Here is a 27,500-nt window from a genome sequence, read left to right as displayed (position 1 = left end):
CCGCTGGTCTTAAGCCAATAAGAGCACCGTACGGTTTCCATTGGGTAAATTCCTTGTAATGACCAGAACATTTTTATTTTAGATGTCGATAGGCTGAGATGACGGCCAACTTTTCAAAAGTCTCAAACCCGACACAGTTCTAATTGTAAGCGTAACTTAATTAAGGGGATTGGAATTGGGGGGTGGGGGGGGGGGGGGGGGGGGGGGGGGGGGGGGGGGGGGGGGGGGGGGGGGGGGGGGAGGTAATTCTCGAACGAGTGTTGTGGAAGAGATGAGGATAAAAATACGAAACTTTCCTATCACTAAGAGATCGAACTTTTATGGTCGAAGTTAAAATCAATATGATATGCAAGTTAAAACAGTGCTTTTTAAAAGATGTATCAAAAGCTGTATGTGCATCAGCCGTCTCCAACAGAACGAAGCGGCATTCGATGCATTTATTTATGTTTTTGAAAAGACAAAAAGAACTATAGAGAGAAGAGCTATGCGATTTTACACCACAACGCTCGATACTATTCAGATTCAAATGGCGCGTTGCTCCGTCTCTCCATGACGACGCTTGTAAACAACACGGCTGGTGGGCCAGCCTTGTGTACCTACTTTAGCGAACGGCCTGTGTCACTGATTTTAGTGTCGTTACACAAACATGCATTAGGTTTTACCGGTCCGCGCGTGTCAATGTGTGCTTAAATTCCACTTGTTTGAAAGGTTTGGTTCCATTTGGAATATTACTATTTACTGACGATGAGTGCTAAGACGAAAACACATTCCAAAGAAAGGTAAATTGCAGTGCAAATGAGTCAATAACACTGACTCCGACGAGTAATGATACAGTCGTGTGATTAATTTTCGTTTATCGGCAACAACTGTCACTTCTGTGCCAATTGGCCGATTGCAGTGACTGTGCTTGATTAGATATGGCAAAGGTACTGAAGCTAAACACCCAATCTGTCTAGCCATAACGATTCGTTTATTGTAACACGTTATTGATTATGGTACTCTAGCCTACTGTGTTGCATTAGCAAAACACGTTTTATCCATTTAACCAGGAAAATATTACTCCAAATGTTGATTGATAAAGATAAGCTCAAACTTGTCAGAATATCTCAAACATGAGAAGTTTCAGATTTGAGACAGTTTGACAAATCTGCACACATAGACACAACGTTTCTGAATCTGAGATGTACTGGTGATCAACTGACAGGGCCCAATGTTTTGAAAGCAAAAATGAACAGTATCTGTTTATTTTGTTTTGCTTAATTTGTCTTCTCTCTCTCTCTCTCTCTCTCTCTCTCTCTCTCTCTCTCTCTCTCTCTCTCTGCTCTCCAATATTCCATCATCTGATACATAAAGGTCATGTCACGTAGATACACTCTGACACACACACACACGCGCGCGCGCGCACTCTCTCTTTCTCTCGCTCTCTCTCCTCTCTCTCTCTCTCTCTCTCTCTCTCTCTCCCTCTCTCTCCTCTCTCCTCTCTCTTCTATCTTCTTCTCTCTCTCTCTTCTTCTTCTTCTCTTCTTCTTCTTCTTTCTTCTTCTTCTTCTTCTTCTTCTTCTTCTTCTTCTTCTTCTTCTTCTTCTTTTTCTCTTTTCTTCTCTACTACTACTACTACTACTACTACTACTACTACTACTACTACTACTACTACTACTACTACTACTATACTACTACTACTACTACTACCACCACCACCACCACTACTACTACTACTACTACTACTACTACTACTACTACTACTACTACTACTACTACTACTACTTCTACTACTACTACTGCACTATTACTTCCTTTTAAGCATATAACTTCAATTTTGAAGATTCCACAGACCACCGTATTTTTTTTTTAATTGGAGGTTTGAAACTATTCCAGTGTCTCAATGTTGATAGTATGAACGAGTACAAGTGGGCATCCACTCTTGAGTGGGGAACCATAAATTTGGATGGCTTCCTCTTATTTTGTTGAATATCACCGAGGGGTAATTTCATTGGTCGTTTAGACCAAGATTTTGGTCTCCCTAGCCAAAATTGGCCAATTTGGCTAGGGAGACCAAGATTTTGGTCTCCAGGCGTAAGCGTAAAACTATATTTTCGTTTATAGAACTGTTTCTTTATGTTGAAGAGGCGAGTTTTTTCTTCTTTTATTTATTGCTTGCCTGTTTGTTTTTGTTGCTGTTCTTGCTTTTTTTTTTTTTTTTGTGGCTCTTTATAATCACGCCTCCCCTCCCCCCACCACCCCACACCAAAAAATGTCAGAAAAGAGATTCCAAGTTATCGGCCGGTCGCCCACACAAAATTTAGAAACATCCTCTTTTATCCCTATAATAATTTTACCCATAGTTCCATTATTTTCACGCCCCCTTGTGTTTCGACAGTTCCCTGTCAGTCTACAATCCAACCCCTAAGAGTAAGACCAAATCATATTCAAACCTGAAACGTCAATTCCTACATATTGATGTTAAACCCCGCCTTTTATGATATAACGTTATTTTGATAAATGCCCTTTTTTTCCTGTTCCAACATCGCTAAACCAATTTAAGAATGATTGATTAAATAGTACTCAACACAATAACCTGTCCAGTAGCTTGGACGTAAAAACTGCCCCAACGTATCATGCACTGACCAAGTTTAACTGATATGCCTGCATTATGTACTCACTAAACCCATTTGCTGATATATAATTGACAATTTTACACCAAAATACTTAGGTAACCTTTTGCATAGGCATACACTTCTACATGTCTGGATTTTTTGTGTGTCTTATTTATTCTGGGTTGGGTTTTTTTCTTAATTTTATTTATTTCTTTTTTATATATTGGTTTGTTTGTTTTTAGGCCTTGTAGCTAACATTATTATCATACCCCTACCCCCCCCCCCCACCATACGAAATTTATTTTTGTACTCTTTTTTTTTTAATTTCAATTTCGGCATGATAGACCGTGATTTTGGCCTCCCCGAGTAAAGTCGGCGGCTTTTTCTTTTTTGATCTCGTATCATGGTCTCCCTTCAGGACCTTGTCTCCCTTGCACCCAACATCTCGGTTGTTTGTGGATCGCCTCCATAGGCTTCAATAATATATAATAAACAATTCGGACTCAACGTACAACTAAATTCTGTGAACAGAGAAACCCCCCCCCCCCCCCCCCCCCCCCCCCCCCCGCCCTCTTTTTTTTTTCTTTTCTTCTTTTCATTTACCCTAGTGAAAAAACTCTTCTCAAACGAACTTAGGGTGCGTTCACATATTACGTCATCAAAAATTTGCCCTTTTTAGACCCCCCCCCCCCCCCCCCCCAAGTCATCACTTGTCATCATTGACCTGACCCCCCCCCCTCCCCCAACAGATGATGACGTCATCTAATTTAATAAAAACTAAAAGATAACTTTAATTTCACAATATTTATTATTCATTTTTCAAACCATAAACATTGATTATCAACGTTTGATAAAACACATTCAGACATTTTATTAATTTCAGAAACTGTTGATAATTTATGTTTTACAATGGGGACATAAAATTTAAATTTGCAAAGATAAAATCTAACAAACATTATTTAAATTAGGCTACTTGGTGCAGGTGCTATTAAAAAATTTTCAGAAAGTGTAATTTAAAATAGTATAGGAGGCAAATTATTTTATAGCATATTAGTCTTTTAGTGGAATGAATTTCTGTTTCAATTTCCAAACATAAAATTAATTGATTCAAAAATGTTTCTGCCTTGGACCTCTGGCAATGTACTATAAATAGTATCATCAATTTCATCTTCATCGTCATCACTTTCTCCCATTTGCTGTTCTTCTTGTATGCCGCATTTTCGTGAATGGTCTTTCATTGCTGTGATCGAGGAGTGATACAATGAACATTTAGGGCAAGTTCGCCTTTTGAGAAGTGATACCCCTTTCCCATCTTGTTTCTTGAGAGATGGGCAATACTCATCATAGCAATTTATCTTTAGCTGTTTTGAAAGGAACAAACTTTGAAATAGGCTTAATTTGCCTATGTTTTGATGACATCATCTTGGGTCTGACCCCCCCCCCTCCCCCATGTCAACACATGTCAACATTTGGCAGACCCCCCCCCCCCCCCCCCCTAGCTGATGACGTAATATGTGAACGCTCCCTTATCTCAGACTCAGTCTCAGATCCAACGAACCAGTGGTATAGGCAGACTCACTTTTTAAAAACGTCCCTATTTTCTACTGAGACATTCAGTTGAACTTCAAAAAAAATAAAAAGATCTGCTGTAGGCGTCAGCTCACAAGAAACAGGGAACGACGATAGAGTGGAGGGAGACTACCTCAGGCCTCATCCTACCATGTGTTAGGGGTGGGGCAGGGTCAGTGTCATTTATTTTGTCCACGGATAGAAAATTATAAACGACGAAAGTGTTGGGCGCAGGGAGTCCATGATACGAGATCAAAGAGAAAAAGCCGCAGCTCTTGGATGATGTTTTTAAAACTATCCTATTTTCTTCCTTTTTACCGACAATGATGTGATCTAAACTTGTTGCAAGCGCCATAAAACCCTTTACAAAAAAGGCTTTGTATTCATCGTTGTACTGCATTATACTCAACAGTAAGTACCCCTCCCCCCCCCCCCCCCCCCCCCCCTAGAAAGGTAACTGGATTTTTTTGGAACTACATAAGAGAAAATTGAAGAACAAAGAAGAAAATGAAAATGAAAATATTTTTTGTGTTGCCCCCCCCCTCTCTCTCTCTCTCTCTCTCTCTCTCTCTCTCTCTCTCTCTCTCTCTCTCTCTCTATCTACTCTCTCTCTCTCTCTCTCTCTCTCTCTCTCTCTCTCTCTCGCTCTAAAATAACAACAACAAAAAAATAAAAGAAAACAACAACAAAAACTGCCCTCCTCAGCATATTTTAATAGTACAAGAAACAGTTCCGTTGTTTTGCGTCGGAAGACCAAAATCATGTCTTCCTAGCAAAAATCTAAAAATATTGTTTAAAAAATAAAAATTAATTTTGTGTGGGCGACCGGCCGATAACTTGCAATCTTTTCTCTGACATTGTTTTCGTGTGGGTGGTGAGGGGTGATTATTACCTTTAAAATAACCACTCCCCCCCCCCCCCCTTTAAAAATAAGAAAAAAAAGGAAAGAAAGAAAGAACAGCAACAAAAACAAACAGGCAAGCCATGAATAAATAGAAGAAAAGACTCGCCTCTTTAACATAAAGAAACAGTTCTATAAACGAAAATACGATTTACGCCGGGGGGCCAAAATCTTGGTCTCCCTCGCCAAAACGAGCCATAATTTTGGCCAGGGAGACCAAGATTGCCTCCTAGACACTTCCTTGTAAAATATTAAGATATGAAGTGAGTAGAAAAGTGCCAGAAGACAATAGAGAATAAAAAAAATTTTTCGCGGCGGTGGTGGGGTTTGAACCTGCGACCTTATTGGTACGACAACTCCGCCTGGCAGGTGAGAGCGTGGCTCTACCGTGTGAGCTATCAACGAACACAAAAAATATTCGTTTCAAACCCAAAGTCATTTCTAGATCCCTCTCTCACCCACTTCTTGAGATCGCCGATTCGTTCGCCACCATCGCGAAGAAATTTTGACCAGCAGTTAAGCTTAATAGCCAATATTCTCATCACAAACATATAACATAGAAACGATTGAGACATTGAGTATGCTCCGGTGTATGGGGTGAATTTTTAATTCAGAAAAGTGAGTGGAGCAGGCACTTATGTTGGTAACAACAAGATATGAAGTGAGTAGAAAAGTGCCAGAAGACAATAGAGAATAAAAAAATTTTTTTCCGCGGCGGTGGTGGGGTTTGAACCTGCGACCTTATTGGTACGACAACTCCGCCTGGCAGGTGAGAGCGTGGCTCTACCGTGTGAGCTATCAACGAACACAAAAAATATTCGTTTCAAACCCAAAGTCATTTCTAGATCACTCTCTCACCCACTTCTTGAGATCGCCGATTCGTTCGCCACCATCGCGAAGAAATTTTGACCAGCAGTTAAGCTTAATAGCCAATATTCTCATCACAAACATATAACATAGAAACGATTGAGACATTGAGTATGCTCCGGTGTATGGGGTGAATTTTTAATTCAGAAAAGTGAGTGGAGCAGGCACTTATGTTGGTAACAACAAGATATGAAGTGAGTAGAAAAGTGCCAGAAGACAATAGAGAATAAAAAAATTTTTTCGCGGCGGTGGTGGGGTTTGAACCTGCGACCTTATTGGTACGACAACTCCGCCTGGCAGGTGAGAGCGTGGCTCTACCGTGTGAGCTATCAACGAACACAAAAAATATTCGTTTCAAACCCAAAGTCATTTCTAGATCCCTCTCTCACCTAGTGCCGCGCTGAGGACCGGACCGAGGACCGGTCCCACGGTCTTTTAGCTGTGAACCGTGGTCCAGTCCCAAAGAGGAAGACCGCCGGCGGTCCTCACTTCTTATCACCTTTCAACGGTCTCGCGCCATACTACTTCCCCAGCGATTCGTTGCCTCGGTCCTTTGCCTATCTTCCACCAATCACCACCCATCCCACTTAATTAATCGCACCCACCCCCCTTTGCCATACACTAAACGACACAGACGACCATAGAGGCAGACGACCACCTCCCTCCACTCCGCAAACCGCCCTTTCGTGTGTGAGATGGGGGGAACAGGAGGCGCACGCCTTGGACGATTCCATTATACGGGTAAATTTCAAAATTTACTACACCATAATGATCGCAATGACAATGATCTATGATGAAGGCATGACCCCTCTTCTCTAATGGGTTATTGTTTGAAATGTATGTGACTACTAAAGATGTGTGTGTGTGTGTGTGTGTGTGTGTCGAACCTAGCAAGTTGCAAGTCTGATTTTTTGTTTTCTTTTGTCCATCTCTTGTCGCCACTCCTTTCTATCGCATTGTTGTCATTTAAAATAATACAATAATATTAAAATTTCGTTTGGTGTTTTAACTAATCAAGTAATATGAGTTTCATTAGTTTCTTCCGTCCAAAAAACCCAGTTATAACGTCTGTATTTTTAAAAGGTCCAATAGAATATTTGGGGACCCCGATAGCTCAGTTGATAGAGCACTCTCTTTATACGCAAAGGGCCAGAGATCGATCCCGGGTGCAGTCGATTTTTTTCTGAATCCCTGTCTACTCAGCAATGAATGGGTAGCTGAGTTTGTTAGATCTGGCGAAAAGTCACCATCGACCCCTCTTATCACCTCATCCACCCCCTCTTATTATAACTTCACGTCTCTCTCTTACTCTTCAATGCTCGCTGCCCTCTAATGTGTGTGGGGTGGGGGGGGGGGGGGGGGAGGGGGGGGGATGTAGGAGTTGCGTGTGTGTATCAACGCCACGAACAACTCGATCAACGCCTTGGGCGATGCCATTATCTCCGTTAATGGGGATAAATTTCAAATTTTATTAAATTATCGAAGTAACAATGAAGTACGGTGAGCAAATAAAGAAGGCATCACCCCTCTTCTCTAATTAGGTTACAATTTGAAATGAGTGTGACTACTACGTGTGTTTTACTCCTGTAGGCCACGGTTTTCATCGTGTAGCGGTCTTTAACGGTTCAAGAATGAACGGACCGGTCTAGAGACCGGTCCTTGCGGTCTTCATTTCCCAAGGACCGTAGGACCGTGGTCCTTAAGCTTGCCAAGGACCGCCCCGCACTACTCTCACCCACTTCTTGAGATCGCCGATTCGTTCGCCACCATCGCGAAGAAATTTTGACCAGCAGTTAAGCTTAATAGCCAATATTCTCATCACAAACATATAACATAGAAACGATTGAGACATTGAGTATGCTCCGGTGTATGGGGTGAATTTTTAATTCAGAAAAGTGAGTGGAGCAGGCACTTATGTTGGTAACAACAAGATATGAAGTGAGTAGAAAAGTGCCAGAAGACAATAGAGAATAAAAATTTTTTTTCCGCGGCGGTGGTGGGGTTTGAACCTGCGACCTTATTGGTACGACAACTCCGCCTGGCAGGTGAGAGCGTGGCTCTACCGTGTGAGCTATCAACGAACACAAAAAATATTCGTTTCAAACCCAAAGTCATTTATAGATCCCTCTCTCACCCACTTCTTGAGATCGCCGATTCGTTCGCCACCATCGCGAAGAAATTTTGACCAGCAGTTAAGCTTAATAGCCAATATTCTCATCACAAACATATAACATAGAAACGATTGAGACATTGAGTATGCTCCGGTGTATGGGGTGAATTTTTAATTCAGAAAAGTGAGTGGAGCAGGCACTTATGTTGGTAACAACAAGATATGAAGTGAGTAGAAAAGTGCCAGAAGACAATAGAGAATAAAAAAATTTTTTTCCGCGGCGGTGGTGGGGTTTGAACCTGCGACCTTATTGGTACGACAACTCCGCCTGGCAGGTGAGAGCGTGGCTCTACCGTGTGAGCTATCAACGAACACAAAAAATATTCGTTTCAAACCCAAAGTCATTTCTAGATCCCTCTCTCACCCACTTCTTGAGATCGCCGATTCGTTCGCCACCATCGCGAAGAAATTTTGACCAGCAGTTAAGCTTAATAGCCAATATTCTCATCACAAACATATAACATAGAAACGATTGAGACATTGAGTATGCTCCGGTGTATGGGGTGAATTTTTAATTCAGAAAAGTGAGTGGAGCAGGCACTTATGTTGGTAACAACAAGATATGAAGTGAGTAGAAAAGTGCCAGAAGACAATAGAGAATAAAAAAAATTTTTTCCCCTTGTAAAATATTGTCATTTTGCTACGCTTTCTTCTCTGTTGTAGCAGTTCAAGATCTAAATCAATTTCGTGTAGTTGTTGTTGTTTAAAAAACTCTTTGTTGTTTTTAGTTATAAATTTCACAGCTCTGTTTTGTATTCGTTCGATTTCTTGGATTTATTATTTGTGGCGAGGGTCCCAGGCAGAGTACTAGTGTAGGTCTAACAAAGGCTTTGTAGCCCTTTAATTTAATTTAATTTCCCTCCTACTATCGTATGTTTTTTTTTTTTCTGACGAGCCTAAAGTAGAGTTTTCTTTTTAGTACCATGGTCTTTCCAATTTAGTTTATTAGATATTGTTTTTCTTGCTCACTTCTTCTAGTGCGGTATTATGTATCGTGTATGTTGAAGTTGAAGGTATGACTTTCCTTTTGTTTGTGAATTTTAGAATCGGGTTATTCTGAGGATGGAATTCCATGCTATTATCTATTTCTAAGCTTTGTAAGCTTTCTAGATCGGCTTGAAGAATTTCTGTGTCACGTTTAGTTCTAACTGTCCGACATCTGTTGGGTTCTTGATGTAATGTAAGTCTTTCTCTGCCATATCATTAATATATTTAAGATTAGGCTTGGGCATCCTTGGCTTGGGTTTACTTTGATGACTTATCATCCGCAACAACTCCCTGTTGGAATGTTTTGTTTTTTGTATTCCATATCTCCATAAGTTCAGTGCCCATGTATAATGGAGTACTTTGTCGAAGGCTTTACTAAAGTTTTTGAAAATGGTTTCAGTTTGTAATTTTTTATTTATGTTTTCCGTTAGGTTACTGAATGTTGTGATCCGTTGTCTTTCACATTACTTTTCCCCCTAAAACCCATTAAGATTCTATTGGACTCTAATGTTAGAAACTATGACACGTTCCAGTATTTTACTAGTGGTTGATGTAATAGATACTGGTTTATAGCTCTCTGCTTTAATCTTTTCTCCTTTGTTTTTTGTTTGTTTTGTTTTTGTTTTTTAGTTGTTTTTTTTTTTTTTTGTTGTTTTTTTTTTTTTTTTTTTGGGGGGGGGGGGGGGGGGGGGGGGGGGGGGGGGTAAATCGGTTATTTTTCCTTTTTTCCAATCGTCGGGCACGTTACCTTGGTTGTGTGGAAAGTGGGTGGCAATATAGGTGCTAGTTCGTCTGAGCATTTTAAATTAATTTTCGGGGTAAATCATCAGGACCAGCAGCACCTATATTGACATCCATTTTCCACACTTAACCTAGGGAAACTGCATTTGGAAGGGTTGCGACACCCCTCTTAGATATTTGATGGCATGTCCAAACTGTCTTAGTCATATGAAATATAATTCTTTGTGATTGTTGGATCGGAGAAAACTGAAGCAAACTAAACTGGTCATTCAATATATTATTGGCATTAATTTTTGGGTCGGATTGGAATGTTCCGTTTTTTTTCTTTGAGTGTATAGATTATACTTTTGTCGCTATTTTTACTTTTGATCAAAGTTTGATTTTTTTTGTTGTTGTTTTTTTTTTTTTTTTTTTTTTTTTTTTTTTTTTTTTTTTGCTGTTGCTCTCGTCGTTTATCATTGCGTTTATACAATTCCTGTGGGATCTACGGCAATCCATTTGAGCTTTTTATGAAGTCGTCTTTTGCCGCCTCAGAGGGTTTTTTTTTGTTTTTTTTTTTGTTTTGATTATTTTGGACCTTTAGATACAATTCGTTTTTCTTTTTAACTAGGTTTGTGTGTTAATTCATGGTTGGTGAGTTTTTGAAGCTGTAATTTTTTTGGGGACATTATCAATTAGGATAGATTTGATGTTGCGCTCTGTCTCTCTCTCTCTCTCTGTCTCTCTCTCTCTCTCTCTCTCTCTCTCTCTCTCTCTCTCACACACACACACACACACTCTTTCTCTCTCTCTCTCTCTCTCTCCTCTCTCTCTCTCTCTCTCTCTCTCTCTATCTATCTATCTATCTATCTATCTATCTAAATCTATCCATTTATCTATCTATCTATCTATCTATCTATCTATCTATCTATCTATCTATCTATCTATCTATATTATTAATTATGCATTTAATTTCCATGAAAAAAAGGTAAGAGGGAAGCTGAAGTTCTCGAACGGAGAAAATGAGAAGGGGTTGGGGGGGGGGGGGGGGGGGGGCTTTCCCTTTATCTTATGAAAAGAACATATTACTCAATGTTTTATTCGATCTTGCGTTGGATTTAATCTTAAAAGGTTGACGTACATCTCGTCCTATGTAGAAACCGCTTTGTTCACATTTTTTTCAAATCAGATTTGATTTGTTTTGTCACTTTGGTTTCTTCTCTTTAATTGAAATCCCAAAAAGTGCATTATGAACAATAATGGCTAGTGAAATAATTACAATTTAGGGCGTTTGTTTCTTTGCTTTTTTCGACAATGCGTCGATGAAAACTGGCAAATTTACTCGATTGAAATATTCAAAGTAATTTTAAACACATTGAATTGCCAGCGAATCGTGAAACCTTTTCCAAATAACAATAATAAGGTGATTTCATAAAGCTCGTCACGTTCACATTGACAACTCAGGCTATGATTAATGCTGATTGGGCGTGGTTATATTGATACGGAGCTAGAATGAAGGTATTGAACAGCTTCAATCAAATCAATCTTCTATGTCGTGCCATCGACCTGTTTGTATTGTATTGAATTATATACTGTATCCACATTCCACTTCACTCCTTTCATCGCCCTACATACATACATACATTATCTACCTGCATAATGCTTGCGTTAGGATCCTTGTTGCCAAGAACTTTAGAATTTAAATAAACAAACCGTGCATTGGTTTAGTTTATTGTAACAACTTTATTTATGGACAGATAGTAAAAGTAATGATCAATTCATACGTAGAGATATAATATGCATTTTTAAATAACGTGTATCAATCTTGTTTTTTCTGTTCTTTTTTATTTAACTGTGTCCCAATTAGAATTTATCACGGGTCATTATTCATATATTTTTAGCTTTATCACCATGGTAGGAGCTTCTAATGGTGCTCACACTACTATGTTATGACGATCAACCCAATCAGAAAATTCTTTACCGCACTCGTGCACCGTCACAAACCCGCCCGGAAGCTTCGTCACAACACACCGTTCAACTAGATGCTCTGAAGTTTCGGGTTCTTTCCCACATGGGGTGCATGCTGGAGAGGTGGAAAGTCCCCACTGATGATCACCATAGTGTATTATTATTCTCTTATTATTATGTTAATGTTATCTTTAAAACCATTCATTACCAGCAAATAGACAGCCTAGGTTTGTCCCGGCGATTTGCTCTCATAAAATAAATAGCCTTTTAAAATGTAAATCTTGGGTTCTGTAGCGGGAAACGAAAATAACAACGGAACAAAAGTTTATTGAAAAGTACTTTCCGCCAGACCTAAAGATATACCCGACTACTTATTTACTGCTGAACGGACAGGAGGCAATAGCAAAATTCCAAAGTTTCCCGGAATCAACCAGCTCCATTTTGTTCGGGTGAGTCAAACCCCTGCCAGTTGAACTACATTCTTCTACCATAGTGACAAAACGCCATTGTAAATTTTATTCAGAAGACTCACCCTTCATTTATTGATTAAGATTAGCCCCCCCCCCCCCCCCCCCCCCCCCCCCCCCAAACTTGTCCGGAACTTTTAAACCCGAGATTGAGGATTTCCGCTGGATCATTTCTCCAATAATGGGTTAGGTAACTACTCTCTCTCTCTCTCTCTCTCTCTCTCTCTCTCTCTCTCTCTCTCTCTCTCTCTCACACACACACACACACACACATACACACACACACACACTTAGGGGCATGTCCTACACTTCCAATCAATGTCATTAATCTTTACGGTCTTTTAGACCAGTCATAGTGTCACAAGGTGCGTTCGCAACTCGCAATGGATGCGAAGGCCGCTTATGACCTTAAAGTGTGGAGAGGTAGACGTGGACGTTACAATCACCAACAGAACACCGTATCTGACAAGAGAGCCATTATTATTTATTTAAAGTAAAAGAAAGGGGAACAGCTCATAGTTATTGAGCAAAAGAGAATAACATTGCATATATTGACAGGAAAAATCAAAAGTACATACAAGTAAAAAGTAGTAATGCAATATAAAATTCATGTAAGTTTTAACCAAAATAAACTATACTTCACCCAGGTTCCAACCGTTCCATTAATTCCCACTAATAAGATCGAGTGTTACTTCTCATCTTTACAAACGTTACATTGTATTTTGTTCATATTTCTCAAAAATTATATTGTTCAAAAGGGTTCAAAAACATTTACCGGGCGCTATGTCCTAGCCCCGTCAAAATTACAAAGTTCAAAGATGCAAACGCATTTACCGGGCGCTATGTCCTAGCCCCGTCAGCTCTTCACTATATTAGAAGATAGATATAGATATATTAGTAAAAATGAAATTAACATAGACACAATGATAGCGTAAGTGATCAATTAGTTATTTACTTAAAATAATTCATTTAACTGAGGTCACGTTCTCAATTTCAACACAATTAAACTCAATGAATTAATTATTCACTAAAACAATAAAACTGTATATTATTTTAAACTTTAAGATAAGTGAAATAATTTTACGATATTAATCACTTAATCACTTGATGATTACTCAGCACATCAAAACAATATTATAAATTTTATATATTCTCACCGAGCACAAATTACAAAAACACAATATCGCTTAGAGCTCATAACCGGGTACGATATACAAAATACTGGCCATATTAGGCCCACTTCGGCTACAGTACAGCCTAAAACACAATGCTGGCCAACACACAGGCCCAACACATATCGCCTGAGAGCCCATATTCGGGTGCGACATAAAATACTGGCCACTTTGGGCCCTTTTCACTGTGGCTTCAACATAGCCAAACAGAATTCCAGCCAACACACAGGCTGTACAGGTCTTCCTTCTTCGACCTCAAATCGCAGACTGCCAGTTGAACATCGGCCCAAGCCGAAACATAGGACAAGGTATCTAACTGTATCTCGGTTGATGCATAAGATTGATGAGGGTGTTTTAACACTGATGGAACATGATAACCCTCCGTTCTTTCATTGCCTTCATAGTCTACACCACCCACGGCGAAAACAAGGGAAGTCCCTATTCCAACACCCATCTACACTCATAAATCATTTAATTATATGGGTTTGATTCTACCCGAGACCTTGGTGGGTAGGACAACTATCTCCCTTTGTTACCTAGAAGGCATTTCTTTACATCACTCCCCACTGGAGGACAAAAATCCCAAATTTTTGATCAAAACTAAGAAATGCCTGACCACTAAGGCAGCCGAGACAAAAAGTCTGGACCATGATTGTCCGAACCTTTCACAGACATCAACCGAAAACGATACTGGTGGAGCAACAGTGACCATCTCATCAGACGACCATTTTCTGACTTGGCTTTGTTGAGATACAACAAAGGAGCGTGGTCAGTCTCCACAATGAATTTCTGCCCATAAGATAGCTGTTCAAACTTCTGACAGCCCACACAAGAGCTAAACACTCTTTTCAATCACTGAATACCGTTGTTCTTTCGGTAACAGTTTCCTACTGAGGTAAACAACTGGGTATTTACCATTGTAATCTTCATCGTCAATAAGAGCTGCCACGGCACATTGAAGAATTCCACTTCCGTTTATGTCCGCGGTGCTCCGGTCATAGTACCGTTTCAATAAATTTGCGTGGTACGTTTTCTTTGAAGTACCAGCCTGTATTACATAATTATTATGTCCAACTACACGTTGAACTTCAAATGGACCTTGCCATTTCAATTCAAGTTTGTTGTGCTTTGTCGGGAGCAACAACAACACTTTGTCACCTTCTTTGAAGTTGCGCATCTTTGGCCTTTCTATCAAAATATGCCTTATGCCTTTTTGAGGCCCTCTTTAAATTTTCATGGGCCATATGGATAGTAGTCTCGAGTTTTTCTTTTAGGTCTACAACATATTGGTATGTTGTCTTTACCTCTTCGTCCTCAATAGACTCCGTCCACAACTCTCTGAGAATTGTCATCGGGCCTCGTACTGGGCGACCGAACAACAATTCAAAAGGGGAGAAGCCCAAGGACTCCTGTGGTGCTTCACGGTAGGCAAACAGGGCCGCATTGAGATATCGATCCCAATCTGACGGTCTCTCTGTAGCCAATCTCTTAAGCATCCCTTTGAGAGTGCCATTAAACTTCTCCACCAGCCCATTACACTGAGGGTGATATGGACTTGTGGTAAGTTGTTTCACAGACAGTAGTCTACAGACTTCTTTCATCAAATCTGAGGTGAACTGTGTACCTCTGTCACTTAATATCTCTTTTGGTATCCCGTCCTACTGAAAATGTCGACGAGGCCTTCCGCAACTGTCGCGGTTTCTATGTTTTTCAAGGCTACAGCTTCCGGGTACCGTGTGCAGTAATCTACCACAGTAAGCATGTAGCGATTCCCTCTATTTGATGCAGGAATAATTGGTCCTACCAAATCTACCGCTACTCGACTAAATGGTTCGTCTATCAGCGGAACTTCAGTCAGAGGCACTTTTGGGGTCATTCCTCTTGCCGTTGACCTTTGACATTGGTCACACGATCTACAGAAGCGGGTGACGTCATCCCAAATGTTGGGCCAGTAGAAATTGCTGAGAATGCGCTCAGTCGTTTTCTTGGCAGCGAGATGTCCAGAGAGTATGGACTCATGAGCTAAACGCATCACTGTCTCTCGCAAATCTTTTGGGACCATGACTTGTCTAATCACGTCACCGTGCTCAATCTTTGGTGATTGAAAATATCGTACTAGAACCCCTCTATCATATTCAAACCAACTTTTATTATTGGCACCAGTCTTTTTCACTTCTTTCGTAACTGCTGCCTCTCTCGCACATTTCAATGTCTCGTCTTTGGTCTGTTTTTCTTTCAAAACAGCCTTACTAACACCTGTTTCCACTGAGGAGGCAGTGATCAATGGTTTCATTCTCTTCTCTTTTTGTGCCCTCGTCTGTGCTGCTTGAGCTGAGTGCTCACAATCATTTCTCATGAGATTCTCGTGGACTGAATCAGAGTGATCGTCATATTTTATTGGCGTTCCTGGGCATTTGACTCCTGGTATATTTCCCAAAATTACGTCATACAAAGGTGAGGCCATTTCTAGAGCCGTCACTCTTCCCTTGTAATATGGACAATCAAGCCACGCTTCAGTTAGTGGGGCACTCACAGTCTTCCCATCAGCTAGACTGACCTTCACTCTCTTTTCTTGTTCTTTCTTTTCTCTACTCACAAGGCCTTTTCTAATCACAACACAACTACTGCCGCTGTCTCTCAACACTTTAACTTTTTGTCCATTTATCCAACCAATAGCGACCGGCATACCTGTCGTCTCTATCGCGTGTCCCGAACATGCTGCGGACACCGTAATTAATTGTCAAAATTCTTTATTTTCCCTCGGCGCTTGACGTTGAGAGTTAGTGTTGTTCATGATACCATTGTTAGCAACATGATGTTGTGCATTGTTACAACACGGCAGCGGTTCTGGAGTATTCATAGCCGCTACTCCAAAAGTCTTCTTATCAGTATTCTCCATCCTTTTTCTTTCCCAGCACTGCTCAGTGGAGTGGTACCTACGACCACAGTATCCACATTTCGTGTCTCTTTGTATTGCAGAGATTTGTGGTCTGTTCTTACAATCCCTCTTCAAATGTCCAACTTTAAAACAGTTGTGGCATCTAATTACTGAAGTAGTTGGTTTCATGACAGGTTTGTGACCATCTTGCTGTTTGCTTGGAACCTTGTCATTCTGATATGACACAGTTCTTGAGAAAGCGCCGGCAGTCCCGTGCGCTTCGACATATTTCTCTACAGTGTCGACTACTTCCATAGATGTATTTGGTTTTCTTTCCTTCAGGAAAACCACCAGCTCCTTGTTACAAACATTTACGAGCTGTTCTTTAACAATCAAGTCCAAGATGTCCTCAGGCTTTGTTCTATCCTTGCCGGATATAGTTATCCACTTTTCCAGATATGTGGATATACGGGTTCGAAACTGACCCATCCTTTCTCCTATTTCTGGTCTACTTTTACGGAAACGCTCTAAGAAGCCGTCTTCCGTTAAATTGTAGCGTTTCAATAACGCGCACTTTACATTATCATACTGGGTAGCGTCTACCTCGTCCAAGCGAGTGTACACGTCCAACGCATTGCCTCTAAGCAACGCCGACAAATGAATCGCCCAATCCTCTTCTCTCCATCGATTTACGGTTGCATATCTTTCAAACCTGAGTAGATAGCTATCTATCTGATCTTTCGATTCATCAAAATATGGCAGGCGAGGACTTTTAGCCCACAACTGCCAGTCGAGGGTTCACTGTCAGTGGAGGAAGGGGTTCGAACCGGGACGACTGAATTTTCAATTTTTAGGCGCTCTAGTTCCAGCTGCCTTTCAACAAGAAGAGCTTGTTGTTTCGTTTGTTCTGCGACTGCATCACGCTCTTTCTCTTTCTCAAACCTCTCTCTCTCCTTTTCCTCTCTGTCCCGTTCCAACTTTTCTTCCACCCACACTCTCAGTTCGTCGCCATGTAAACCCAACTTTTCCCCACATTTTAACAACCGTTCCACATCCATAATGACAAAATATTTATCGCAACGTACTTTTAAAAAATCGATAGATTGAATAATATAAAAAGAGAAGGATCAGCTAAATGCAGATAAAAATCTACCCAATATACCTATTGTCAAACAAACAATAGCGAAATCAGTAATAACAGCTGACGCTTCGTCAGTTCAAAAAGTTAAAACATCAAGCGATGACCACTACATTATACCAAAACAACATTATCTAGACTTTAATCAAATTAAAGTATTAAGGCCCATCACACTGGCCTTTCATAGTTCGTGGTTCACTCGCTTTATGAACAAAACAATAAGTAGCGATACGCCGCGCGTACCCTACACATCAGTGTAACCTTGTTACGCTGAACAATTACGTGATATCATTTCACTAACCCAAACTATAGCTTTACATTACAGACAGTACATAGTCGTTAAATGATGAGAAGTAGCGCCTGAAATTAGATCTGACAGCCCAACCCCTGATATGCATCAGTACAGGAAGCGACTCTAAATCCCCACAACAATAAGAGGCATTGACTTCTCAGAAACGAAGGTGTCTGTTGATGTAAAACGTCAGACCACCAAACCACACAATAAGAAATCCTGCTCGCAGCGCCAATTCATGTCACAAGGTGCGTTCGCAACTCGCAATGGATGCGAAGGCCGCTTATGACCTTAAAGTGTGGAGAGGTAGACGTGGACGTTACAATCACCAACAAGAACACCGTATCTGACAAGAGAGCCATTATTATTTATTTAAAGTAAAAGAAAGGGGAACAGCTCATAGTTATTGAGCAAAAGAGAATAACATTGCATATATTGACAGGAAAAATCAAAAGTACATACAAGTAAAAAGTAGTAATGCAATATAAAATTCATGTAAGTTTTAACCAAAATAAACTATACTTCACCCAGGTTCCAACCGTTCCATTAATTCCCACTAATAATGAAATTATTAATTACATATAGGGTCAAAATAAACTGTTCATATTCCGAAAGGAGAATAAAATTAATCAACAAAATTGTTCACACAGGGTGCGGTGTTCCACTGTTCAAATCCAAAATTGTTCCTAATAAAACACATAGATCGAGTGTTACTTCCTCATCTTTACAAACGTTACATTGTATTTTGTTCATATTTCTCAAAAATTATATTGTTCAAAAGGGTTCAAAACACATTTACCGGGCGCTATGTCCTAGCCCCGTCAAAATTACAAAGTTCAAAGATGCAAATGCATTTACCGGGCGCTATGTCCTAGCCCCGTCAGCTCTTCACTATATTAGAAGATAGATATAGATATATTAGTAAAAATGAAATTAACATAGACACAATGATAGCGTAAGTGATCAATTAGTATTTACTTAAAAATAATTCATTTAACTGAGGTCACGTTCTCAATTTCAACACAATTAAACTCAATGAATTAATTATTCACTAAAACAATAAAACTGTATATTATTTTAAACTTTAAGATAAGTGAAATAATTTTACGATATTAATCACTTAATCACTTGATGATTACTCAGCACATCAAAACAATATTATAAATTTTATATATTCTCACCGAGCACAAATTACAAAAACACAATATCGCTTAGAGCCCATAACCGGGTACGATATACAAAATACTGGCCATATTAAGCCCACTTCGGCTACAGTACAGCCTAAAACAATGCTGGCCAACACACAGGCCCAACACATATCGCCTGAGAGCCCATATTCGGGTGCGACATAAAATACTGGCCACTTTGGGCCCTTTTCACTGTGGCTTCAACATAGCCAAACAGAATTCCAGCCAACACAGGCTGTACAGGTCTTCCTTCTTCGACCTCAAATCGCAGACTGCCAGTTGAACATCGGCCCAAGCCGAAACATAGGACAGGGTATCTAACGGTATCTCGGTTGATGCATAAATTGATGAGGGTGTTTTAACACTGATGGAACATGATAACCCTCCGTTCTTTCATTGCCTTCATAGTCTACACCACCCACGGCGAAAACAAGGGAGTCCCTATTCCAACACCCATCCTACACTCATAAATCATTTAATTATATGGGTTTGATTCTACCCGAGACCTTGGTGGGTAGGACAACTATCTCCCTTTGTTACCTAGAAGGCATTTCTTTACACATAGCTTTAACACAGGGAGACATATGTTCTTATAATAATGCTAATGAACCATCGGTCCTTGAGCAGCCTGACCAAGGCTGTGGTCTGCCCGACGGCCACTTAAACCGATTATGCCTTGCGATAAGATTCTCGGCAGTTAGATAATATGCTTATCATGATATAGAGATTTATTCGTTATGATATACAAACCTGTCTAATTGAATTTGTCTTTTTTTTTTTTTTAATTTTTATCCTTTTTTACTTAGGGGAGGGGGGGGGGGGGGGGTGACAATTTATGGAGCATGCCCTGGTGTAAGATTATGATCTGAAAAAAGTGTGTTTATGTGACAGTGACAGACAAATGAAGTAAGGAAAATACAAGAAAAAAAAAAAAAAAACAACCCAAAAAATCAGCCTGTCTCGACTGGGAATCGAACCTCAGACCTGATTACCGGTCAGACGTGCTACTATTACACCCCATAGGCTACCCGTAAACACAAACCTTGAATACCAGAGGGCGAGGATGAAGACATTACTAGAGTAGCTCCATTTTTATTTTTATTTTTTTTTTTTTGAAAATATCACAGTGACTAATTAGGGAGCAGGACTGGTGTAAGATAAAGATCTGAAAAACTGGGTTTGACTCGAGGTCAGACAAAGAAAGAAACAAAAATACAAGGAAATAAAATCCACCCTTGGGGATCGAACCTCAGACCTCCTGATTACCGTCTGCAACTTGATCTTTTAGGGTGTTTTTTTTTTTCTTGCTCTGTCTGGCATTGTTTCATACAAACTTTTTCAGATCTTTGGAGAAAAAAAAAGGTCACTCTAGACATTGTTATAACTTAACAGTTTGTTCCAACGAGATTTTTAAAAATTTCCAAAGTCCTAAATATAGGAAGTACTTTGGCACCCGTTGCAACTAATGTTATTTTAGATATAGTTAAGCTGCTTATGCAGTCCTGCAGTTGAATCCCAAAAATTCATGATTCTAATTCTACCAATATTTCGCATTACTAGGCACATTATAAGATTTCGAGTGCATACAATATGATTTACAAGTCTGACTTGATAATGCAAAACCACAAACTTATTTTCCTGATAACCTTGTCAAGTTAAATATGCGGCTATGTGGTCCAGTGGTTTGACACCCGCTTTCGGGTCGGAAGGTCCTGGGTTCGAGCCTCGCTGGATGCATAGTTAAGGCCTTTTACTCAATTATCTCACGGTACTCAGGTGTAAACTGAGTACATTGCGTTGACAGCGTTGTCTTTGTTGGAAAAAAAATGTAATTAGCCTAACAGACATCATGTCTCGTTCTACATCTTACGTTTAGCTGTTGGTCAGGGACCCTTTGTAAAGTGCTTTGAGCACGTTAGTGGATATTGTGCTATATAAAATCTCAAGTTGTGCGGCTATTTGTTCTTGTGTTATGACACTCGCTTTCGGATCGGACGATCATGGGTTCGAGCCTCGCTCGGCGCATAGTTGAGTACCTTGGAAAAGGCTCTTTACTCCCTTTCTTTCATCTCAGGTGTAAATTCTGTAAGCTCCTCGGTCTAGCATTTTTTAAAGCGCATAGAGCATGACATCGTCCTGGTTATGCGCTGTAGAAATGCTATTTATTATTATTATTATTATTATTATTATTATTATTATTATTATTATTATTATTATTATTATTATTATCATTATTATTATTATTATTTTATTATTATTTTATTATTATTATTATTATTATTATTATTATTATTATTATTATTATTATTATTATTATTATTATTATTATTATTATTAAATAGTTTGTGTTGGCTGGAGCATTTTTCCATCAATCATAAGACCACAGCAACGTGGGTTAGTCTCGTTTGGTTTTGGATAACAGACGCGTTCATATTAAGTATGGACGTGGTGGAAGGGCTCTGTCGGTTTATAAGAAAAACATGAAACAAATACTGATAGGATTGTAATTAAGTAGATGGATCTCTTAGGATCTTGCAAAAGTTAATGGTGACATGAAACGGAATTAGTCAGTCTATCACGTTATGTCGTTGCCATTTTAAGGCAATCCTTAAAGTATGTGCAGATATGACACTTGAAGATGATGATGATGATGATGATGATGATGATGATGATGATGATGATGGTGATGATGATGATGATGATGATGATGATGATGATGATGACATATCCAAAGAAAACCCAATGGTAGTTTATAATGATGAGCATAGCAATGACCTTGCAATAGAGATGGTGATCACTTACATTACTTTATCACGAATGAGACCTCGCGTGAGACTTTTTGTATGTGTGGTTAGAAGAATAGACACACCTGTGTACATACATTATTCATCTCTCTCTCTCTCTCTCTCTCTCTCTCTCTCTCTCTCTCTCTCTCTCTCTCTCTCTCCAGAGAGTTTAGAAGCTAACGCTGAAGCTTTAGCTATACAATCTCTCTGCTCTCTCTCTCTCTCTCTCTCTCTCTCTCTCTCTCTCTCTCTCTCTCTCTCTCTCTCTCTCTCTGCACGCAATTGTGTGGGTTCAGGTATATTACTATTCTGAATGAATCGTACTCTTGGTTAGCTATGGAATTATAGCGTTAGCTAGATTATGTTCATTTCCTGTATTATTTATCAACGACCCCAAAACAATTTGGGTTCTCGGACCTACAGGTAAGTAGACTATCTATACGCGGAGGGAAACTGATTTATTGATTTATTGAGTTAGTCAATATCTAGATCTAGACCCGCCGAGCTACCTACTTTAAAAAATATATTAAAATTAAAATATCAATAAAAAGCGCAAATAAAATCATGGATTCTATATTCAAAAGTTCAGTTCACAAAAAACGGAAGTCGTGTGCTAATACCCACTTAAGGCGCTTTCATTTTTTTTAAATGATTTATTTTGGAATTGTTTGTTTAGCCAAGGGCGACAGACGATGCTCATCCATAGCAACCAAGTTGACGTCACTCTTATTCTGTAAATAAAAACTAATTAAGATTGGAGGAAATAGGAAGTTTTGCAATCTAAAGGATCGAATAGAAAGTGAATAACAAAGGTATGTTAAAATATTTTTTCCTTGGTAGACTTTATCATCTTGTCCTTCATAATGATAGGAATGAAAAAAATCACAAGTTTAGATAGATACTCATACTCATATATTCCAATCCAATCCAAAAAGTTGCAACTTCGTGTGATGAAGATTGATGAAACTATTTCAACTATTAGTGTGGTCGGGTGGCATTGCCGTTATATCTATTTGTTTTGGGGAGTTGTTTTAAACTGGTCAAGATATATATATATATATAGAATATTATTGTCAGCTTATTGGTTGCTCTGACATTTTCAAGGATGCTGTTCCATGCACGAATGGTACGGGGGAGGAACGACCGTTTGTGCGCATTGATTCTGTAATATGGCAACGCATATGCCTTTTCTTTTCTTCCGTGGTTTCCCAATGTGTTAATTATTTATAGGGATGGTGATGGTTCCCTGTCGGCCCTTGAACAACGTATTCAGCTCGTGTGTCTTTCTCCGTTCATAAGTGGGGTCCAGTTTAAATGCTCCATCATGTCTTTTACATGATTGTCGGTTGTAGTCTACAGACAAATCGACATGGGAAATGTCTGCTATTAGTATCACTGTCACTGAACTGTCATCATCATCATCATCATCATCATCATCATCATCATCATCATCATCATCATCATCGATGTTGCGAGCGACTGATGTCGAGTGACTTTTTATTTGTGTGACTAAAATTTTCAGCTCCTTTTTGTTATGCGAGGAATTGCGGGAGGCCTTCCGAAAGCTCCTACATCCCCAGTATTCTTTTTTTTTTTTAATAATGTTCTATTAGGGGGTTTGGGAGGGGGGAGACTTTTTTTTTAAAAAGCCCCCCCCCCCCTTCCCAAACCCCCTACTAGAACATTATAAAAAACAAAGAATACTGGGGATAAAGGAGCTTTCGGAAGGCCTCCCGGCATTGCACTTAAATCACAAGGTAAAGTTGTGCTTTTTTAACTCGCTTGTGTCGAAAATAAATTGTGAAAGGTGTTGAGAATCTGGAGGGATCACGCTTTCTGATAGTCAGCCTGTATTCAAGACAGAGACTTTTGTAAGAACCACCGAACCGAAGCAAGAGCGTCCATCATTATTTAATAAAGATTCAACACGCAGATAGTAAATCGTCGATGACTGAGCAGGAGGCGTCTTTTTTTATTTTTTTTATTTATTTTTTATTTTTGTTGTAACAATACCAAGAGGGCGTTAGTCAGTGACCATGTGACAATGATTACATTGTATTTTTGATAAGGCAGTTTTAAAAATCTTACATCATTCGACGGCAGAAATTCTGTAGGCTCCTCAGTGTAGCATCTTTCCTTTAGTATTTTTACCCGTGGAGCTTTTGTCGGGCGCTTATTTATTCAATTTGTCAACAAATATAGTAGCATTTTAAAAACTCTAGAACAAACCTTAATAGATTCATGAAAGTTTAAAATTTCCGAACATGACCATTGTTTTGGTTCTCCGCCTCCATTTTGTCGTTGAAAGGTAATGCAAAACAGTCTTAGGGTTGTTGTTATTTGTGTGTGTGTGTGTGTGTGTGTGTGTGTGTGTGTGTGTGTGTCGGGGAGGGGGGGGGGGGGGGTTTTTTTTGTTTTTTTTTTTTGTTTTGGTTTTTTTTTGTCTTTTTCTATTAGGGTTAATTATAGGACTTAGCAAAGGTCCTAGGGTGTTTGTTATTCCTATTAAGGTTAGTTAAAGGTACTAGGTTTTATTTTTTTTTTTCTGAGGGTGAGTCAAAGGAATGCTTGGGTTGTTTCCCTTAGCACGAGAAGCTTACGGAAGGCCTTCTCCCATTCGACTCATGTATAACTCGGTATTTTGATTAAAGTTATTTACGGATTTGTAAATACTGCTAGCTAAAGGGTGCTCATGAGGTGAACTGGCACGGTTTGAAATGGAAACCTCGGATGACATAATTGATGTCATCGTTTTAGGTTCATTTTACTCTTGTTCGTATCTCTCACAGGTCTGATTCTAAAATGAGTGCCCGAAAATGTACAGACGCAGAGCCAGTTGGTCAAGAGGTATGTGCCGTGCTCTCTCTCTCTCTCTCTCTCTCTCTCTCTCTCTCTCTCTCTCTCTCTCTCTCTCTCTCTATCTATCTATTTATCTATTTATGTTTTTTTTCTGGGTTTTTTTTTTGTTTTGTTTTGTTTTGTTTTGATCTTTTTTTTTGTTTTGTTTTGTTATGTTTTTTTTAATGTTTTTTTTTGTTTGTTTGTTTTTTTTTTTTTTTTTTTTTTTTGGGGGGGGGGGGGGGGGTACAAGGGATAATAATGTATTTCATCATGATATATAGTAAAACCGGGTTTTTTCGAAAACAAAAGGGGTATGATAATTATTAATATTTCATTCACAGTATCCAACTGCCTGTGGCCAAGTGATTGTCTTCATGAGATACAAGGCAGAGCTGGACAGACGGATCAGGAACGCTTTGATTCGAATGTCTGGACGTATCAAACAGTATGGACCTGGCCATATTGTCGGAGTCGCCAACAAGGTACCTTTGAAATTCTATTCTATAAATACATGAACTTTTATACATGTAGTACGGCATCCTCTAAATGTGCTCAAATCGCCATACAAGGCCCTTAGCAACAACTAAACAACATAATGCAGGACATGACATGATGCGCATATGGCTCCATTACAATTACAGCTATCACTGGTCAAGTCATTGAGTTGTTTTTTTTAATTATTTTTTACAAATAATATCGATGGTCCGTTGGTCAAACCTCTGAAGTAGCCTTTTCACCAATCCGCTGAATGATGAAACCCAAAACATCTCTACATCAGAGATAAGCGCTCCCTATTGTCCTTATATTTTGGGTTGATCAATCTGATATCTGATTATGAATACAACTTAGACCGACAAGGAATGCGCTATTCTCTTAAATTTGATCAAAGTACGTCAAACTAGAATGTGAATCAAAATATTTTTTAAAAGGTGACTTTTTACATAGCGCAGTATCCACTAAACGTGCTCAAAGCGCTTTACAAAGGGTACCTTACCAACAGCAACACGTAACATGTTAGGCGATATTACATTTTTTTCCCGACAGAGACAATGCTGTTAACGGCCAGGTAGGTACTCATTTTACACCTGAGTAGTGTGAGCATGTGAGTAAAAAGCCCTTTTTCAAGAACGCCACTTTGTGCCGTCCACATCAGGACTTGATCAAGGATCTATAAGTCCAAGACATCTAAGCTTTTCATGAATTAAAGTTCTATCTTTTCTTCTTCTTCTTCTTCTTCTTCTTCTTCTTCTTCTTCTTCTTCTTCTTCTTCTTCTTCTTCTTCTTCTTCTGCTACGTGGTTTGTGATATGGCACTCGCCTGCGGATCGCGAGATCCTGGGTTCGAGTCCCGAGAAACTCATTGTTGAGTCCTTAGAAAAGGTTACTCGCATTCTCCCACCGTAATCAGGTGTAAAATGAGTAGCTGGTCATTAACAGTGTTGTATTTGTCCGAAAAAGAAAATTGTAATATCGCCTCACAGGTGCTGCCATGTCTCTTCTACATGTTAAGTGTTGCTGTTGGCTAGGGACCCATTGTAAAGCGCCTTGAGCACGTTTAGTGGATATTGCTCTATATAAAAGCTCTTTTTTATTATTGCATGTAGTATGTATTTATAAATTAAATGCAGATTATAACTTACTATGTAATTCAAAGTGTTATCTTACATGACGATTTCTTTGCTTTGTAGGTAACGGTAGTGGAAGCGCCGCCTAATAGTGAATGGTTACAACGAGACGATTGGTGTTTTGCCATATTTGCCTTCCCCAACGAACGGGTGGCCAACTTGTGGTACGTCAGTGAACCTGAACTCAAACAGCATGACTTTATTCCTCCTGGAGGTGGCGTGCAGCTTTTCTCCATGGACATTCGATATCTTCCGCAGATGGGTGAGTCTCGCCTTTAACAAAAAAGAAAAGAAAAGAAATGAAATTATGTGGAAAAGAAACCAATGTAGCCTGAAATGTCAAGAATAAGTCGTAGTGTAAAGAAAAGAAATAAATAAAAAGAATTTTACAGGATTTATAAAGTGGGATTCTTGACCCGTGTGTTTGGAATTTCTAATGGGATTACCCAACTGCGATGCGACCTCGAGAGCGTCGCATAGGAAACGCGTTCAAAATATCAAGTGTACAAAGTTGGTAATTTCTTTTATTTGTATATCCCTCGAATAACCGCACCTTTGTGATTATAGATGAATGGATTTATGTTTGTATTTTTGGTCATCTCCTGTGATTTGGCCAAAATAGAAGCTTGACTATTTGACTGAAGGAAAATTATCATCAGTGTGATACCGATCTTCTAGATTTTGGTGATGTTAGTTCCAAAGCAGACATAATAATGTGATGAAACTGATTTTCAGGTAAAAACACATTCAACTGGGTGGAGCTGGCGGACATCAAGAGCAAGTCCTATCTTCAATCGGAGTACATTGACAAGGCAGCCACACTGATGGACAAAAGATGTATTAACCACGGGGTCGTTTTTATCAAGGTGAGAGATTGAGCGTGTCAGTTTTTTACAGAGTGTGTAGAGTCGGCACAGTGTCTGGACTGCATGATATGTCACAAAGTCAAAAGTGAGTTCGGACAGTACCGGATGAGTGACAATAATTGCAAAACTGCATCATTGTAAACACGAGCAAGGCACTTTCCACACATTACCCCACTAAATTAATATTGAATGATTACCCAACTTATAGACAGTGACGGATTTTGTAAAAGTATCGGTACCAAAAAATTATATAAAAAGCACATAAAATGAGGATTTTATGTCATGAAATGTTTTACAAATTCAATTTAAGGAATAAAAAAGGCTTTGTTAAACGCATGGAGTATGTTGAACTGCTGTTTTATTTATTTACAAGGAGGTAAACGAGATAAATAGTCTTAGTAATCGTGACAAGATTCGAATCTTGGTCGTGATGAGGGGAGATAAGAGTCTTACATTGGACTTTTTCTTTGGCG

General features: G+C 39.3%; 1 protein-coding gene across 2 annotated transcripts in view; it reads left to right on the top strand.

Moving 5' to 3' along the window:
- The first annotated feature begins 600 nt into the window (after positions 1–600).
- LOC144977272 (uncharacterized) overlaps positions 601–27,500 on the top strand; it is a 30,332-nt gene continuing 3,432 nt past the window's right edge. The window contains exons 1-5 of one of the 2 annotated variants that reach the window (XM_078922306.1): positions 601–779; positions 24,486–24,543; positions 24,879–25,019; positions 26,225–26,423; positions 26,897–27,027. In XM_078922306.1, the coding sequence (XP_078778432.1) occupies positions 745–779; positions 24,486–24,543; positions 24,879–25,019; positions 26,225–26,423; positions 26,897–27,027 (564 nt within the window). In that variant the 5' untranslated portion in view covers positions 601–744. Of the gene's footprint in view, positions 780–22,373; positions 22,509–24,485; positions 24,544–24,878; positions 25,020–26,224; positions 26,424–26,896; positions 27,028–27,500 lie in introns of those variants that run through there. The other variant, XM_078922307.1, reaches the window with a different exon arrangement.

Source organism: Berghia stephanieae, chromosome 7 (assembly GCF_034508935.2).
Source record: "Berghia stephanieae isolate SIO BIC M18660-M18661 chromosome 7, UCSD_Bste_1.3, whole genome shotgun sequence".
Taxonomy (NCBI): domain Eukaryota; kingdom Metazoa; phylum Mollusca; class Gastropoda; order Nudibranchia; family Aeolidiidae; genus Berghia; species Berghia stephanieae.
This window is presented reverse-complemented; position numbering and strand designations above follow the sequence as displayed.